Raw genomic sequence first — 17,287 nt, 5'->3', positions numbered from 1 at the left:
ACAGAAAATGTCACTAGATGTCGCGATTGTGTTACTAGCTACAGAAAAGAGACCCACTACACTGCTGTGAGCCTTCAAGCCATATTCTGTATACTTTTTCTTTGTTGGTATTTTTCTCCACTTGCAAGAAGTTTCAGTAAACTTTGTTAAAAACGTTTCTTTGGGCTCATCATTTATCATTATTTTTTAAATATCACTACAATCACAGAGCAGAGCAGAACAGAACATAGCATCAGTGACAGAACACAGTGCTTTATAACACTGTCATGTAAATGCATAATTATATTATAGAACACACAGCCTACTCCATTTGAGAGAGACTGGTGAAATAAGTCATCAGAGTGGAATATTTTATGTGGATTGATTGATTCTTATACCAGGGGTTTTCAAAGTAGCTGACGGGGCGAGATCATTTGATAATATTTGGAATTTATTTGGACACTTGAAAAAATATTTAGTATCGTTTTAAACTTGAAGTACAAATTTATTTTCAGTCAGTTCTAACCAAAATGGCTGTTATCTCAGCGTTTTCCTTGCAACATAATCACTAAAATATCTTCACTGTCAAGACAGAAACCTCATATCTCCAAGTTTCAAAGGTGTACATCTTTTGGTAAAGCAAAGCCCTGGTTCACCATACAAGACTGTCGCACAAACTAGTGAAAACTGCACTACCAGCACAAAACGCCTCGCAATGCGAGGCGTTGTGTGCTTGTAGATCTGCTGTTTTCACTAGTTTAGTACATTTTATAGATGATAAATACAAAACGAACGGTTTTGGACATACAAGGTTTCCACCCGGTAACGACGATATGCTATAAATATATTTGCTGGGAGTGAAAATTATAATTTAGGGGTGCCTCGGATTAAAACAAATATTTATGGGGTGCCCTGAGACAAAAAAAAGTTTGGGAACCCCTGTTATACATTCTGTCTTGGATTATCTTTTAGCTTGTAAAATAATAGTGATTACATTCTTCCTCATTTCTGCTGGGATCCTCAGGGGTCCATGAGATTGGAGAGGGGAGGTCCAAACCCTACTTTGAGACCCACAGCATCAACCATGGCCAAAAGAAGAAGAAAAGAGGTATGGTTAGGGTTCAAATGCCATACTTGGCAACACGTGCACCTACATATAGACAGGCTTCACATAAAGGTGTCCTCTTTCAAGATGTAAGAACATTTGTTGAGACTCACTGCCCTGAGGAGTAGAAGGAACAAGTAACAGACACTGACAAATGGCGATTGCATTACAGAGATGTTATTGTGGTGTTTGTAAATGTTGCAAATTAATTGGCCTACTGAGAGTCTATGATGCTTACAATGAGGATGCTGAGACCTTTTTGTTGTTGTTTAGTTTGTAGCTGGACCCTTGTCATCTACGCCACACACTGCAAGCCCACTTGGGCTACGTCGTCTGCGTCAATCAGTAAGTATTCACTATGGTTACGAATGGAAAAATCTTGAAAGTGTGACTACTGATTTAGAAGGCATTTGTGGAATACTATGCAGCACTGAATGCTGCGCTGTGTGCTTGTATATGGACAAGTCTTTGAATATTTTGACCCAATTCTATGAATGTCTTCTAAATCAGTGGTTCTCAAACTTTTTGATGTCAAGGACCCCCCAAATTTGTATTTTGTGTTTGGCAGCTGATCCCCATCTCAAAATGTTGTTCCAGGGACCCCCAGAAGCAGAGATTTGAGTTACAGAAGTTTGCTTTGAAAAATATATATACAAAGATTTACAAATATTTTCACAACAACAAATAGCAGATCTACAAGTGGTCAGCAGAGCTGTGAGCTTGTATATTTGCTATTTTTCAATAGCTAAAGTATAAATAAATAATTCCAGGTCTTAATGACATGTTATCAACTGCCAATGTTAGTGTGGTCAGCGTGTTGGTTTATTTCTCCATTTTCGTTTAAAATTAGGCTCTCATGGACACAAGTAGCAGCAGTTGGGAAGTATTTGACCCCATGGATTCAGACTATTGTCCCGAGGATGATTCATCCACCACCACCACCCCAGCTTCATCTCAGGAGAAACGTGTGAAGAAGAAGGATGATGATGATGATGATGATGATGAGGAGGAGGATCCAGATCGTCATCGTTGGAAGGAGCCTAAGGTCATCGTTTATGAGTCCAGTATCCTAGAACTCTTCAGGAAGTGTCAGTGCTGTGGAAAGCCCATAAATGAAACACACGTGTTCTATGTCGGGGCACAGATGAAGGTTAGGTGGGACTGCCTTGAAGGACACTCTGGTACCTGGTCTTCATCTCCTGAAGTCAGAGGGATGCCTGAGGTGAACCTGCTTAGTGCTGCCTCTGTGCTGTTCACGGGGAGCACCATCACAGAGTTGGAGGATTGGTCTGCATTAATGAACTTGAGGATGATCAAACACACCACCTTTTATGACATGCAGAAGTCATATCTAGGTCCTGTCATTGAGAGCATGTACGCAAGACAGAGGGATTCCATCCTGGCCAGACTCTACATTGAAGAGGTGGAAAAGGAGGAGAGGGGAGAACCGTACATGCCAGTCCACCTGTCTGGGGATGGAAGGTGTGTATGAAGAATGTAAAAGAAACAGCAGAAGTAGTAGTAGTAGTAGTGTATATACATTGAAATCAGTATTGATCATTAGTTTGGGATTTATTGCATTGATTGAAATAATTATTTTAATATGTATATATTTGTTTTACTCAGATGTGACTCACCAGGGTTTTCAGCAAAATACTGCCATTACACCATGATGCTGGATGCCACTGGAGAGATTTTGCAGACTAACCTAGTGCAGGTAATTTGAGTTGTGTTATTGCATAACATTGTGGCATAACGGCTGGTTACTCTATGTATCTTTTACTACCCTTCATCCCTCTAACTTCTTGTAGGTCACAGAAGCATCAAGTTCATCTGCCATGGAAGCAGAAGGCTTCAAACGGGCCCTCGACACGCTGCTTGATGTGGGACTACAGGTGGAGGTGGTAGCAACGGACCGCTCACGATCAGTGAGAAAGAAGATGAGGGAAAACTATCCTGAAATCGACCATCAATTTGACCTTTGGCACACGGTCAAAGGCAAGTGCAAGATACTGGATAATGGATTGTGTTCCATAATCTCTGATTTTACATTTTCTATGTTGTCTGTGTTACACGCCCAAGGGGTGTGGCTAGTGTATACAGATAAGATTTTTAAAACTGCTCTGCAGCGTTCACCTGAATAAACAGGACAAAGGGAGACAGAGTCAGTTTTAGGTGTAGTTCCTTTCTCCTTCCTTGTTCATCTGAAGCAGGGGTGGGCAACTTTGATGATGGCGAGAGCCGCTATATGTCCACCTTCACTCCAGAGGGCCACATTGCATATTGCTACTTCCTACTTTGTCATTCTAGTATCTCATGCAAAAGCAAAAATACTGCGATGCGTTTTGAGCTTGTAGATCGGCTATTTTTGCTTCTTTTGAATTGGAATCCTGAATTATTTGTTGTAATTTTTTAATTGGAATCCTGAAATGTAACATTTTGATTTAATTTCAAACACATTTAGTTATATATTCATGTTGACTCTATGAACCTAAATACTTTGTACAAATACCTACATTGGACATACTACTATAGTCATTAATCTACTAATATAGGCTGACAGAATTAAAGCAGGTCATGTTTGGAATTGTAACAGCTGAAATCAATAATATATCAGTTTTCCGATATTAACCTGAGGGCCGCATTAAGTCAAGGTGAGGGCCGCATGTGGCCCCTGGGCCGCCAGTTGCCCATGTATGATCTGAAGGAAACGTCACCTGACCACCTACTTCTACCTGTCTCACCAATGGCTTTTGCCACCTTGTGGCGGAAAGTGGTATAGGTCTGTTCCTAAAATACATATGTGTTCTGTTCATTCAGATACAATAAGGCTCCATAGAATTACAATCAAATCATACACAAAATGTGACTACATATTTGTGTATGTCACATCTGCAATGTATTTTCTTTTTACCGGAGGTGACACCCAAATAGTTCAGATTGTTTTAATATTTAAATTACTATTTCAGGTTTCCATAGCAAGCTGATGGCTATAGCCAAGAAGAAGGGTCGGGGAGATCTAGCGGACTGGTCAATGTAAGTGCAGATGTTTATGTTCAAGACACCTACAGCCACACAAATACTCATGTTGAGTAAGTTGAGCGTTACACAGGAGTGTAACCTATGTACTATTGTATTTCACCAATTAGGTCTCTGAGGAATCATTTGTGGTTCTGTTCTGCTTCCTGCGGAGGCAACACAGAGGTATGTGATCATCATATTTTACATTACTGTCTGCCCTCCTTGTTATGTCTGGCCTATTCATCTAACTGTAAAACCTTTGCTTTGGCCTGTTTAGCAAGAGAGAATTTGTTTTCCTTATCTTTGTTGCCTTATTGTTTACCATATGCTTTCTTATTTGTCACAGAGGCCCATAATTGCATATCAATGTATTTATTTCAGGAGCTGAAGCGTCGTTGGCTGTCCATACTGTACCATGTCCGAGACATCCATAGCTGGACTGAGGGAGGGCGGAGGTACAGGTGTTTTCATCCCCCTCTGGACCAAGAGACGAGGAAGAAGAAGAAGTGGCTTTCCAGGGATTCACAGGTACTGTATTATTTAGATAGAATCTAGTCTTTGTATGTTACTGTTAGGGCTATAAAGAAACTACACACAGTCTCGAGTATTACATCAATGTGATCTCATTTTAAAATATTGAACATGTACTACTCTAAGCAGTAAGCACTCTTGTAACTATAGTGTTACGTTGCCTTCACTGCTATATACACTTAGTGTTGACTGACAGTCAAGAGAGACTGTCATTCGATGACCGGAGGTTGTTATGAGCTTGTTATTGAAATAAGTTCCCCATCATCATTTACACCTTGCTAAATTCCCTCCATTGGCTCCCAGTTACTGAGAGTACAAAACACCGATGTTGCCCTACAACAAAATGTATAGCAAAATCTTCCCAGCCTGATCCAACCCTACAATACTTTACAGTAGATCAGCTAACAAAAGGTTTTATAGATTAATGGAATAGGAATTTATAGAATAATGTTTTGATAATATACTGTTTAGACTGACAGTAGGTTCCTGTTTTTTCTTGATGTATTATTAGATCTATGCATTTGATGTATTATCTTGTGGTTACCTTGCCTACTGTAAATCGCTCTGGATAAAGAGCGTCTACTAAATGCCTACATTGGGACTGCAGGTATACCAGGATTTGGAGAAGCTGGTCTGTGGCAAGCTGCTGTTGGGAGACCTAGAATATTTGGGCCTCTTCAAACACACAGGTAAACTGACATTGTCATCACATGCTGTGGAAAGCCAAAACATGTAGATGTGATGTGAACTTTTCCCGATTTCCATATTTACCTGCATTATTTGAAAAAAAAAAAAAAAAAAAAAGAGAAAATCTAAAAAAAAAAAAAAAATTTTTTTTTTGATGTGCACATTTTGTTATTATGTTCCTATAGGTGGCCTAGAAGTATTCCATTCTGCTCTCCTGAAATATTTGCCAAAAAGGTTAGCCTTTTCCTACACTGGCATGAAAGAGAGGGGAATGCTAGCTGTCCTCGAGCACAATGAAAACATTGTGAAGCGGAAACAAGCCACAAGTGCCACAGGTTATTCATATTTGTCCATAGTGTGAACCTACTCTCCTTCTGTAAAGATCAATTTCTGCCTGTCCTCTATATACATTACAGCACTAGCTGTATTTCTAAATGTGAAAGTGCCTAGGGCAGGGGTCTTCAACATTTTCAGGCCAAGGACCCCTTAGTTGAGAGAGAGATGAATCAGGGACCCCCACAACCTGTTCATAGATTCCATATAGTTTCATCGTTTGACAGCACAATCATCAGTGTATTTTGGATTCATTTCAATTTGTGTTGACCCGGGTTGACCTTTTCACTGTGCTCTTTTTCCCCTTTACACCAAAGCTCTTTGCAAAAAATAGCCGATCTACAAGCTCACAACGCCTTGCAGCGCGAGGTGTTGTGAGCTTGTAGATCTGCTATTTTTGGCTAAAGTTCTGTTGTTGGACACATAGGGTTCAAGTGGTTAATATAAAAAAGGAGAAAAAAACATTCTATCTATATTCTAAGATTTGGAGGACCCCCTAGGGGTCCCGGAACCCCTGTTGAAGACCCCTGGCCAAGGGTTAGGATCAGAACAAATATATGACTTGCTCAATGACAAGAAAAAATAAATACATTTCAGGTGAACTCTGCACCAAACAGGAGAACTGCAAGCGGACAGGGAGGTGGGCTGTGAAGAAGCAGTACGTGCCCCACACACAACTCTTCCGAGAGACACTGGTCCGTCTCGCCATCAAGCGGAGAAAGGATGTGACAGTGCCCTACCAAGTGCCAACTTCTTCTCTCGATCGGCCATCTCTACCACCCAACATTGCCAGAACGCCCAAGCCTCCAAAGGAGAAGGCAGTTCTTGAACACCAGTCCAGATTTAACCAGGACCATAGGCGATTCTAGCCTCTTCTAGCAGGGGGTGCAAGACTGGGTTCCTCATGCACGCACGCTTCGCACGTGTGAACATTTTCGGATTTTGTACGGTTTATCCTGTTGTTTTAACCCATTCAGGCCGGGAACACATGTTGCTGTTTGGGAGGGGCTTACAGTACATGTACAGTATAGCAACATATTTGTTTTTGTAGGCTACTTTCTGATTTTGCCCTAACTAGGTTAGGCCTTTGTAAGGTTTATTTTTTTTACCTAATTGTAACACAATATAAACTGTGCTTTTTCTAGACACCATGAGCATATGTCTATATGGTTTATTTACTTATTTTTTGCAACAACTTGTGTGTAAAATACATTTTGCACTTGGCCGCCAGTGCAAGTGCACCCATAGACACCCCTTAAAATCGCCTGTCAAATGTATGACACTGATTTACTATGACACTACACGGTACATTAGGAGTCCACTAGGATAGTGGTTCTCAAACAAGCAGGTTGACACTAAGGTCTCAGAGGCAGGTACAGGTCATGTTCTACTTGCCCAAAGGTCATGCCAACTTGTCCAAAAATTCAATCGTCCATTATAATATTATACAGGGTTTAATTATCACTCAATGTAACACTTATTTAATTTTAATGTCATACCTCAATACCTCCACATAAAAATACCAAATACCTACATAGCTATGATTGAATATGTCTGTGGTTACATACTTGTTGTTTTATATTTTTAAGTGCACAAAAGATTGTAGGTAAACGGTGCACTTATTTTACAGAACAGAAGACAGTGCGTGCTGGCCATGTTCAGGTGATTAGACAGATGGACAGACGGTTGCATCTTCTCTCAAATGAGCACTTGCCCGGTTGGGCAACCTGAAAGCAAACTTCACCTGCCATAGGGTTCACACTTTTCCTTGATAGCGTCATAGACTTGTTTGACAGCACTATCATGTACAGCAATGTGTTAGTGTTTGTTCTATTGTCTCTCTAAATTGGTTCATGGATTGGATTAAGGTGTATATTCAGACGTTTAACCACTCAAACCCTAAATACTAAGTAAACTTGACCTTTGGCTCTCTGTATTTGGTTTGCTCCTTTTTCCCTCTGCACCATCGAAAATAAGAAATCTTTGCCAGGTCCAGGCTGTGTGTGGGACCCCTTTCTTTGATCTATCACTGATATTTGGACTTTTGAGGCGTGCTTTCAGTCGCCTTTTCAATTGTATATTATGATAAATGGTCCTTGGTTTTACATAAACAGACATAACAAAGCACACACATTGATTCCTAAGCCCACTCTAAAAACTACACAACTCTGACTTATACAAAAATGAACTTATTAACAGCCTAAATCTATTTAGAGTCATGAATGCCCTACTATGCTATACTAGTGCCATACAAAAGTAGAAGATCCACAAGCTCAAAGGATGTTGCATTTTTAGCTTGTAGATCTTCTACTTTTGATTTTGAATCCTGAAAAGTTGCCATTTCGGACATGAGGTGTCCACCTGATGCTATGAATGAAACCCACTTTTGAAGAATATATCGATAATATAACATTTCAAAGAAAAAGGAGTGAAAGACTTTAAATTACAGCATCCAAACACAGTTACTCTAAATGGTGTTCATTTTTCACTTTCATGTGCCCCCGTAGTACCTCTATGTACCCCTAGGTGTACACGTAACCCCATTTGAGAACAACTGCTGTAGGCAACAATTTATTATTTCACTTTGTTGGGTACAACTGTGTACATCAAGTAAATAAAAAGTCCAATGTCTTAAATTAATGTATCTTTATTGCAGCTCATCAAAAAGATCATCTGCTTCACAAAAGCCCTTGTACACCCCACTAGGTTCGGGGAATCGCTGCCTGACCTGAAGAAGGAAGAAGATTTTCAATTTAGGTATTTAACAGCTTTCAGCTTAAAGCTCTCAAAATGACATTTTTTCTATTGATTTGTCAGCCCATGGAGACTTGAGTTCAATAATATCTGTTTAGTTTTAGTTGCATTCCTAAAACGAAATTATGAGTAGGCCTATAGTAAATTTAGTAAATCTATAGTAATCAAAGTATTGTCTTAGGAATGCAACAAAAATAATATTATTCAACTCGTGTCTCCATGGGGTGACTAATCAATAGAAAACATGTCATGGGGTGAACTATCCTTTCTAGGTTGAGTGGAAAAAAAAGCAAAATTGTCTGAAGTAATATATGTTAGTTTTACCTGGTGAATTATGCAAGCTGGCAGGACAATGCGATTCCCTATTCCGAGTTTTTCCCCCCGAAGGATCCACTCCAAGATGTGCCGGTATCCCGCCAGGCGATATTGCCTGCAGTCAGAAGAAAGAAGAAAAGTTGCAGACTGTATACAGTAGTATTGTAGCATGCATGTTGTGTAGTCTCTCTCATACTGTTCTTTCATAAATCCTGATTCATTGTTGGGTGGGTGTGACACGTTGTCATTGACGTGTCTATGGCTTTACCATTCACATGTAATTCAGTGGCGTTCCATTGTCATTAAAAGTCAGTCATTGTAATTATTTTGCCTGAAGAGAACAATGTGTAATGATGATGGCTCATTGGTCAGTGATTGGGTTATATCTTTTACATTCATGTGTAATTCAGTAGTGCAATAAGTGCATAATGAGGGTGGATAACTCAATGTCACTGTGTTGTCACTGTAACAAAGGAGTTTTTACCATCATTAGCCTATAGCTGTGGTTCCTCTTTTTAAAAGGTAAACCAAGGAATCATACATTGTACACTAAAGTGTTGTCCTTCCTTTGCCTAGCTATGCGTGTACATCAGCTATGTGATGTTATACTGAACTACATTTACAGGACATTTATTCCTCTATAGAGACATTTTCATATATGGTAAAGGAATGTGTGAAACGAGATAAAACGATGGGGTGGAGATTAGCACTGAGATGGCCCTGTCTGCATCTCAGTGCACCAGTCGTTGAATTGTACTACTTCTATAGACTAGAATCAATTCACGTTGCACTGTGTCTTTTATCATCTGGTCTATAGCTAAATATGTCAAATTGTTTAAAGTTGTGGAAGGCACGGTCACACACACACACACACACACACACACACACACACACACACACACACACACACACACACACACACACACACACACACACACACACACACACAGAGAGAGAGAGAGAAAGAGAAAGAGAGTGAGTAAATAAATTGATCGCTTACTTCAAACTCATCGTCCCTCTTGGTCCATTGGGTTTCGGCTGCTTTTTCCAATTCAGCTTGGGTATTCTGAAGTACGTTTGAAGTACACCACTGTCAAGGTGGGCAGAGAAGCTGGGGTGCTCCGTAACACACGCTGTCTCTGTGTCTGGAAGCTCTTCTAACAAGAACTGGACACGGGGCCATGGGTTGCAACATAGAGATTCCCTTTCTGAAGGCATGGCCTGACAGTGTCCACACACACACCAGTCCGTGTTGTTGGCTCTGGGTGGTCCCTCTGGCTCCGGTGGGGCTGCAGCTCTGGACGCGTCTCTCTGTCTCTCTTGTTCTTCTCTTTCCCTCAATTCTTCCTGCGTGTACTCAGGCTCAAACATGTATGGCTGAACAGCAGATTCAGCCAACACATTTAAAAAGTCCTCCTCCTCGTCGAAATACTCGAAATCTGTCTCTGAAGCCATCTTTTACTACTGCTGCTGCTACTGCTAGCTTTGTTTTTGTTTAGGGTTCGCTGTAAACTGCTAGCCTACTACGGTAGCCGTTCCGGGTCAATCCTACTGTAGTTTCCGTAGCTACAACGACCGACACGACCCACTACCACCTACGTCATAGCCCCGGGAACCCAGGCGTTCCATTGGCCGAATCCGTCTATGACGTACGTGGTAGTAGGCCCCCTACTGGCCACAGAACAGTAATGTAAGGAAATAGACGCGTTTTAGCATGAACGTAGTTGACTAAAAGAACACAGACTTGGTTGAAAACCGGCGAACTACTCCTTTAAGTAACAGATGTGAGTACTTTTCCCACCACTGCACAGATACGCCTCATCTCCATTATATCTCTCAATAAAAGTTGTGGTGTCCCGGCCTCCCCCTCTCTGCCTGTCTCACATGCTTCTGCTTCCCTTCAGGGGAAGAGATGCACAGCAGAGTGGGCCAGTGGGGCAGGATGCAACCAAACTTGCCCCACCTGGCTGTTGATATGGAAGCAGTCTATTATGCATCTAGTGGGAGAAATATCTAACAAAAATAGGCTAATTGTTCACTTCTGGCAGAAAGCCTGACAATTTGCACCTAGAGGTATTTTTGTGCGCTGAATTAAAGAATTGACGGATCCAAGCACTTTCCCCATGGGAACTGGTCGTAAAATGAGAATTAAAGATTGCTCTAATTCACTTACTATACAGGGAAAAAAGTCTTCAAGTAGCATGTGAGGGTTCTATCTAGGTTTTTTTCATGATTATTATTATTATTATTAAGATATATATATATATTTTTTTTCCTGTATAGTAAGTGAAATAGAGCCATCTTTAATTCTCATTTTATGACCTGATCCTATGGGAAAAGTGCTTGGATCCGTCAATTTTTGAATTCAGCGCACAAAAATACCTCTAGATGCAAATTTTCACGCTTTCTGCTGGAAGTGAACACCTTTTTCACATTATTTCTCCCACTAATCTGTCTAAAAGTCTAAAAGTGACTTCTGACTCTCTCTTCTCCTTTGAGTTGCTGGTCCCAGTTCTCAGGGATGATGCATTTAGTTTTACAGTACATGCATGCATCCACGCACATGTACAGGTGGGGCTGCATCCATGTACAGGATACACATGCAGGTGGAACGATTCATGTACCTCCTGATTCGATCTCGGGCCAATTCGATTTATATTGTGACTCTTAATTATGTTGCGATTCGATATTACGATTTATTGTGATTTATGGAGTTGAGATACAGTATGTGTCACGGTCACAGACTTTTGTCATTGTTTGTCTAGGTCTTGTAGGTTCCCTCGTCTAGTCGTCATGGTTCTATGTCGTCTACCCAGCTGTATTTCATGTCAGTCCTCATGTGTAGGCCTATATCAGTCTTGTTCCCCAGTCAGTCTTTGTTGAGTCATTGTCTAGTGTCAACTGGCTGTCTGTGATTTCATGTACCCGTTTCCTGTATTAAACCCTACAATGGGTTTTGCACTCCACTTTGCCTGGCTGTCTGCATTTGGGTCCTCACCCCACCACCAGATCCTGACAATATGAGTGAATCGTTTTATGCATCAATTCATTTGAGTTCATTGTGGACTCTGCACTGCCACAGAGAAGCATCCCTGAGGCATCAGGGTGGTTTACTCACCCAAGTAATATCCTTTCCACATGGTTTATTTACTGCTTCTGGACAGAGGACAACGAGCATGTTTTGACCTGTTGGTCCTCCTCAGTGTTGTGACAAGATAACAGGAAGTGAGGTATACTGTAAATAGGATGTGTTACAATCAAATGCAGTTGAAAACATGTGACAACTCATATTTGCAACTCATACTTTAGGGTACCAAGAAATGGCACGAGGGACCCCCACAAAAAGACCACCCCAAAAATCGCAGAAGTGCCCTTTCGTGAGGTTTGAGCACCTGCCCACTCAGTGCTCTCTGCACGGCCCTGTAAGATAATTCCATAAATATAAATAGAAGGATAAGAAGAAATATAAGAGAAGGAGGCCATAAATGGAAACATGACACAATTGAAATGCCCCTATATGGACATATTAGCTGTATCAATGCTTTTGTTCTAGAGCTGTTTAATAAAATGTCATTACGCCAATTACCACTCATTTATTGCGTATGACAAATTTGACGAGTTATATAAATGGGTCCACTTTGCGTATGACGAGTATGACGAGTCATAAATATGCTGTAATTGCTATACAAATATAAAAGTATGATCGCCGATCCGCCATGTTTTTTTCGCTATAGAGTCAGGAGAGTCTGTGTGAAGCGGAAACGGAAGTCCCAGACCGGATCAGGGGGGCGGGGCAACCAATCCTCTGTATCCTGTCTCCGAGCGCATTCACTTCTATGTTACGCAATAACCACGTGGCTTGCATTCTGTTTCGCTAGGGAAAATGGAGGGTTGTTGTTTTTTCTCGCTTACCATGAGTGGATACTAGAGCGAACGCGATCGGTGAACCATCACGCACACGCCCATGTTAAAGGTAGGCAAAATCCTGGTGGTGTGGAACATTAGAAGGGTTTTAAAATAGCAGTAAATGAGTTACACCATTATGGCTGACTAGATATATTAGCCGGGGAGCCACAGGCCCAAAAGCTCAAAGAAAAGGGTTGAACCCAGCGGTGTGATATGGATTTTAGAAGTGGTACCCCTCTAAATTCATGACGTCACGTGCACATCATGTACGCGCGCGCGTGCACGCATGCCTGCCGCGCGGTGCTAGTTGAAATACTGTATTCAACATCACAACATTTTTTATGTAGCCTAACTATAAATCTTATTATTTAGTTACATTGCTAATTAGTTTCAATTAATGTGTTTCAATTAATGTATTTTTTTTATATCAAATATAAAATAACTTTACATATAACATAGACTTTACAATCATAGACACTTTCGGAACTCTCCCTCCACTATGCATGCAGCTCTGACAAACCAACACACTGCTTCGTTTTTCTTCCACTCTTGTGAAGAAAACAGATGAGATGTTCACAAAAGGATGTCTGCAAAGAATGCAAGGCGAACATGCTGCTGGCCGTGTACAAGTGTAAACGAGGATGTAGGTGAGAACTGCCTACCCGAGTATTATATGCAAAGCAGCTAGCCAGGTAGGGGGACTGAAGTGTTCGTGCTGACCGCGGCGACGTGCGTGCACGCGCGGGTCATGTGTGCGTGCATGTGGGGCGTGCGTACGTGCAGCTTGAAAAAAAGATGTGTGGACTCGCCGAGCCTAGGCCGAGCCCACGGCATCTCACCCCTGGTTGAACCTGTGACGTCATGACAAACTTTTAATTTTTGTTTTTTCTATTAATTTGGTCATTAAGGTAAACAGAATGAGAGGCCTGCTCTGCTGGAAACATTGCAAAATAATTAATAAAAAAAACTAAAATAAAAAGTATGTCATTTCATCACAGGTCCTCAAATTTTGGGCCCGTGGCTCCCTGACTATATGGCTTCTACTGGCTCATCAGGACAGGATGAGGCAAATGGAATAGGGATGCTAAGGTTCAAGTGGTGTTCATTATGGTCTTGGGATGGGGTTTTCACCTTCAACATTACATTATCGATCCACTTCTCTATTTCCTCTCCCTCCATATCCAGGAGATAAACTGTTCCAAAATCCAATAAGATCAGACTACAGAAGTCCTTTAGTGCATCAGTCTATTTCAAGGCTAGATTTAAAACCTGGCCAAGGGCCAGTAGAACAATGAAGATCACTGCTCTTGTCTTCATTTTTTAACGTACTGAATGCATTTCATTCGTTATTTTTTTAATGTGAACTGTATTGTGTGTTAATGTCACCGTGCTACAATAATGGTTTGAGGAAAATCATAGTTTTGCCAAAATCAGCTCTTCATGACACTGGCCACCTCTGGTAAACTTGCCTATATCCTTATTGAAAAGGATCACGCTGTTCCCGGCACCCCAGTACAGTGTATAATGGCCTATCTCAATAGTGTGAGCTATTAACTCTTTGAGTGCCACCCCGTTCACCACTAGAGGGCGCCCAGTGGCCATAGAAAATCCCATAGAGATATGCTGGTATATGCAGAAGCCCTGCAGCCATGACTTGCCTGAACACTTTCCTTTGTGCATGTACAGGAAGAGGATGAAGTTAGCTTGAAGTTAGCTATTGGTTACCAAGCATTTTAGAAGCCTTATTTTCGTCAACTTAACCATGATTAAACCTTGCACACCTCATGCATGGGAAAAAAACAGAGAAGAATGAGCTCTAAAAAATCCAATGCAATCCTGGATTGCATTGAAGTGGATTTGTGCAGTTTGTTCACAGCTTTCAAACAAAAAAATCCGATTGGAAATCCGTTCAGGCATTCTTGAGATAATCGCCATTATGTTTTACATGTTATGTAAACAAACATGGCTGCCCTGTATGTTAGATGGGGTTGTATGGGGGTGGAACATGCAAAATCGCGATTGAAATCATGTTCACTAGATTTGATGGGGTCCAAAAAAAAAAAAAAAAAAATTCAAAAAATTTTTTTTCAAAAAAAAATTTAAAAGCCGAACTAGTTCGGGATCGGCACTCTGCGATACGCTAATAAAGCCGAACTAGTTCGGGATTGGCACTCAATGAGTTAAGCCAATTTAAAGGAATAGTTCACCCCCAAAATAACATTTGTTCTATTCAAATGCATTTGGGTCCTCATCATGAATCAATGGGGGTACATTTATTGTAATCAAATATTTATCTTAGGAATGCGACAATAAACTAAAACATATCATTGAACTCAAGTCTCCATGGCGTGAGTAATCAATAGGAAAAAAAGTCATTTTGGGGGTGAACATTAAGACAATGTAACTTTGGCAACAAAAACAAAACAAAACTAAGTCTGGAAAAAGTCACTTACTCCGTAATGAAGTCAGGTTTATGCTGTTTCAAGTCTTCAGGCTTTACTGCTATTTTCCTGAAAATGTTTTTGAGAATGGAGCGTATTTTTGCAGAAACCCGCAAATGGCAAGAAACCACTCCATTCCAGTGAAAAGCAGAATCCACCCTCATAGGTAGATTTAAACTTCGAAGTCAGAGAAGGTAATAAAAATGGCAAGAATAGCTAATCTACAAGCTCAATGTTCTGCCAAACCACTGGAAATCTTATGTCTTGCCAATGGCAGGACGTGTGAAGTTTTGAAATGACACATCTGTAAGTCAAAACGCAAAGTAATTTAATACTCTTATTTACATAACTGACAGATAGTGTTATTTGTATGTGTGAGTTGCAGTCTTTTCTTTTTGAAAATGAAATGAAAATAAAAGCCTGGGTACCGAGGCTAGTTGCAGTCATTATTGCCAGATGACACATGGGGCTACGGTCACATGACAAATAATAATGAAAGTAAACCGATTCTGAAGTAATATTGTATGATTAGTATATTCTCTGACAGACATGTCAGAGCTCTGCACTGCAGGCAGACAGACAGTTCCCAAACAGCTGTCCATTCAGCTCATAGTGGGGTCAGTCCAGGCAGAGAATACTGGGGGAATACTAAGGGAAATTGAGAGATAGACTGACAGACATATTATGGACACAAATTGTCGGCGGCACAGTAGTCTATTGTCCACTTTTGTATCTGTTGTTGTAAAGAACCCAATTACGTTTTGTGCTAAACTATTTTATATCCTGGGTGAACAGACAGTTATTGTTGCTTTACTGTGAAAGATATCTGTTTTTGAGTCAAATGCTTTTATTTTGAAGAGTGTTTTGGTGGACTTGGCTTCCTGTTCAACGCAACCAGGAAACATTGCATAACAGGACAACAGTGGGAACGGACATGTTCTTTGATGCAAAAAGACCGCGAATTATTGATTTTCTTTTGAGATGATTAATTACAGTTTTAGCACCCCCTGAAGAGGCACAAGGTTAGTAGACATGGACTGTGTTTGCTACTTACAATGGAGGACTTCGTTTCTGGTTATAAGGGACTGAGGACTTTTGCTATAAATGTGTTTACATCCTGTTTAGGCACACAGTATATTGAAGGGCATTGAATGAAAGAAATGTATTTCTGCAAGAAAGGCACATAGTATGGTGCTAAGGATAATGAGAACTAACTAATTCAGAGTTTGATTTGCTATTCTTTCTGTAAGGTGTTGCAATGATAATCGTTTTGAGCATTGCAAAGGAAGGTATTGATTTAAATATATCTTACAGTATGGTTAAAAAACGTAATTATTTCATGTAATTGTATGCACTTAAAAAGGTTAAAAATAGCATTTCATTAAGTGTTTGGGAGTTAAAAGCCTTGCTGCTAAAAGTAAGAAAAACAAGTTCATGGTGAAGTCAGGTGCTTTATTTCATTGCAAAGTAAGGCTAATTACAGTCAGTTTGATTTTGTTATTGAATGGTCAAGTTCAGGTTAAGGGACATACTGTACTGTATAGTGTTCTAGGGTGCCTTTTAGAGCTTATTGAGCTAATGTTATGGTACTGCTGTTTTTGCACTGTGAATGGGAAACTAACAGTATTTTTGTTTGTGTTTTTGTATTCTCTTGTCAGTTCTTACGTTGGTTTCTGGATTATAATAAATTCATGATCATCAGTTCAAGTCTTGACCATATTTCGGTGGGGTCCGCTACAGTAAGAACTTTACCTTCACCTGCTGCAGCACACTGCCTACAGAATCCAAGAAGGCACGGCACACAACGCAGTGAGTTGCAACAGCTGAGTATTGGTCAAGGAAGCAGCCATTATAAAGACTGATACACTCAAGATGGATAGCATTACAGAACAAATAAAAGGGCTAATAACGGAAATACAAGAAACCAGAATACTACTGGATGATGAAAGTTATGGAGACACACCAAGGCAAGAATTAAAAGACACAATCGCATCTAAGGAGAAACAACTTGCTGAGCTTCAACTTAAATTGGATGACACTAATGAGTTGTCAACACGGCGGCATTCAGAACGTCCGAAAGCCCCCACAGAGAAAATGCTCGCCCTTCAAAAGGAAGACCTGATCAAAAAGGAGAAAAGACTGTTAGGTGTGTATGAACAATTTAAAAATCTACTTAGAACATCCAGAGAAAATCTAAAAGATGACATTTCAGAAG

At 40.5% G+C, this 17,287-nt stretch overlaps 2 protein-coding genes and 1 long non-coding RNA gene across 3 annotated transcripts; 2 read left to right on the top strand and 1 right to left on the bottom strand.

The window, feature by feature from the left end:
• The first annotated feature begins 1,002 nt into the window (after positions 1-1,002).
• LOC308280671 lies at positions 1,003-2,057 on the top strand. Its single transcript, XR_013961771.1, has 3 exons — positions 1,003-1,087; positions 1,358-1,429; positions 1,935-2,057. It is a non-coding gene; the product is annotated as an uncharacterized lncRNA (long non-coding RNA).
• Positions 2,058-3,987: 1,930 nt separating this feature from the next.
• LOC308280674 (uncharacterized protein) lies at positions 3,988-6,525 on the top strand (the record flags this gene model as incomplete). The annotated part of the gene is made up of 6 exons (XM_080754997.1): positions 3,988-4,120; positions 4,234-4,288; positions 4,487-4,633; positions 5,244-5,325; positions 5,509-5,658; positions 6,254-6,525. Exons 1-6 carry the CDS (start codon positions 4,071-4,073, stop codon positions 6,523-6,525), a joined length of 756 nt encoding a protein of 251 aa, XP_080611123.1. The 5' UTR covers positions 3,988-4,070.
• A 1,354-nt stretch (positions 6,526-7,879) lies between these two features.
• LOC308280673 (uncharacterized protein) lies at positions 7,880-10,455 on the bottom strand. Its single transcript, XM_080754996.1, has 3 exons — positions 9,726-10,455; positions 8,735-8,840; positions 7,880-8,384 (listed from the first exon to the last, which is right to left on the bottom strand). Exons 1-3 carry the CDS (start codon positions 10,178-10,180, stop codon positions 8,304-8,306), a joined length of 642 nt encoding a protein of 213 aa, XP_080611122.1. The 5' UTR covers positions 10,181-10,455; the 3' UTR covers positions 7,880-8,303.
• Between the last annotated feature and the right edge of the window lie 6,832 nt (positions 10,456-17,287).

The sequence above is a fragment of the Nannobrachium achirus genome (genome assembly GCF_963921795.1).
Source record: "Nannobrachium achirus genome assembly, contig: SCAFFOLD_131, whole genome shotgun sequence".
In the NCBI taxonomy this organism is placed as follows: Eukaryota; Metazoa; Chordata; class Actinopteri; order Myctophiformes; family Myctophidae; genus Nannobrachium; species Nannobrachium achirus.
Note: the sequence above shows the minus strand (reverse complement) of the source record. Positions and strands in the feature narration are given on the sequence as shown.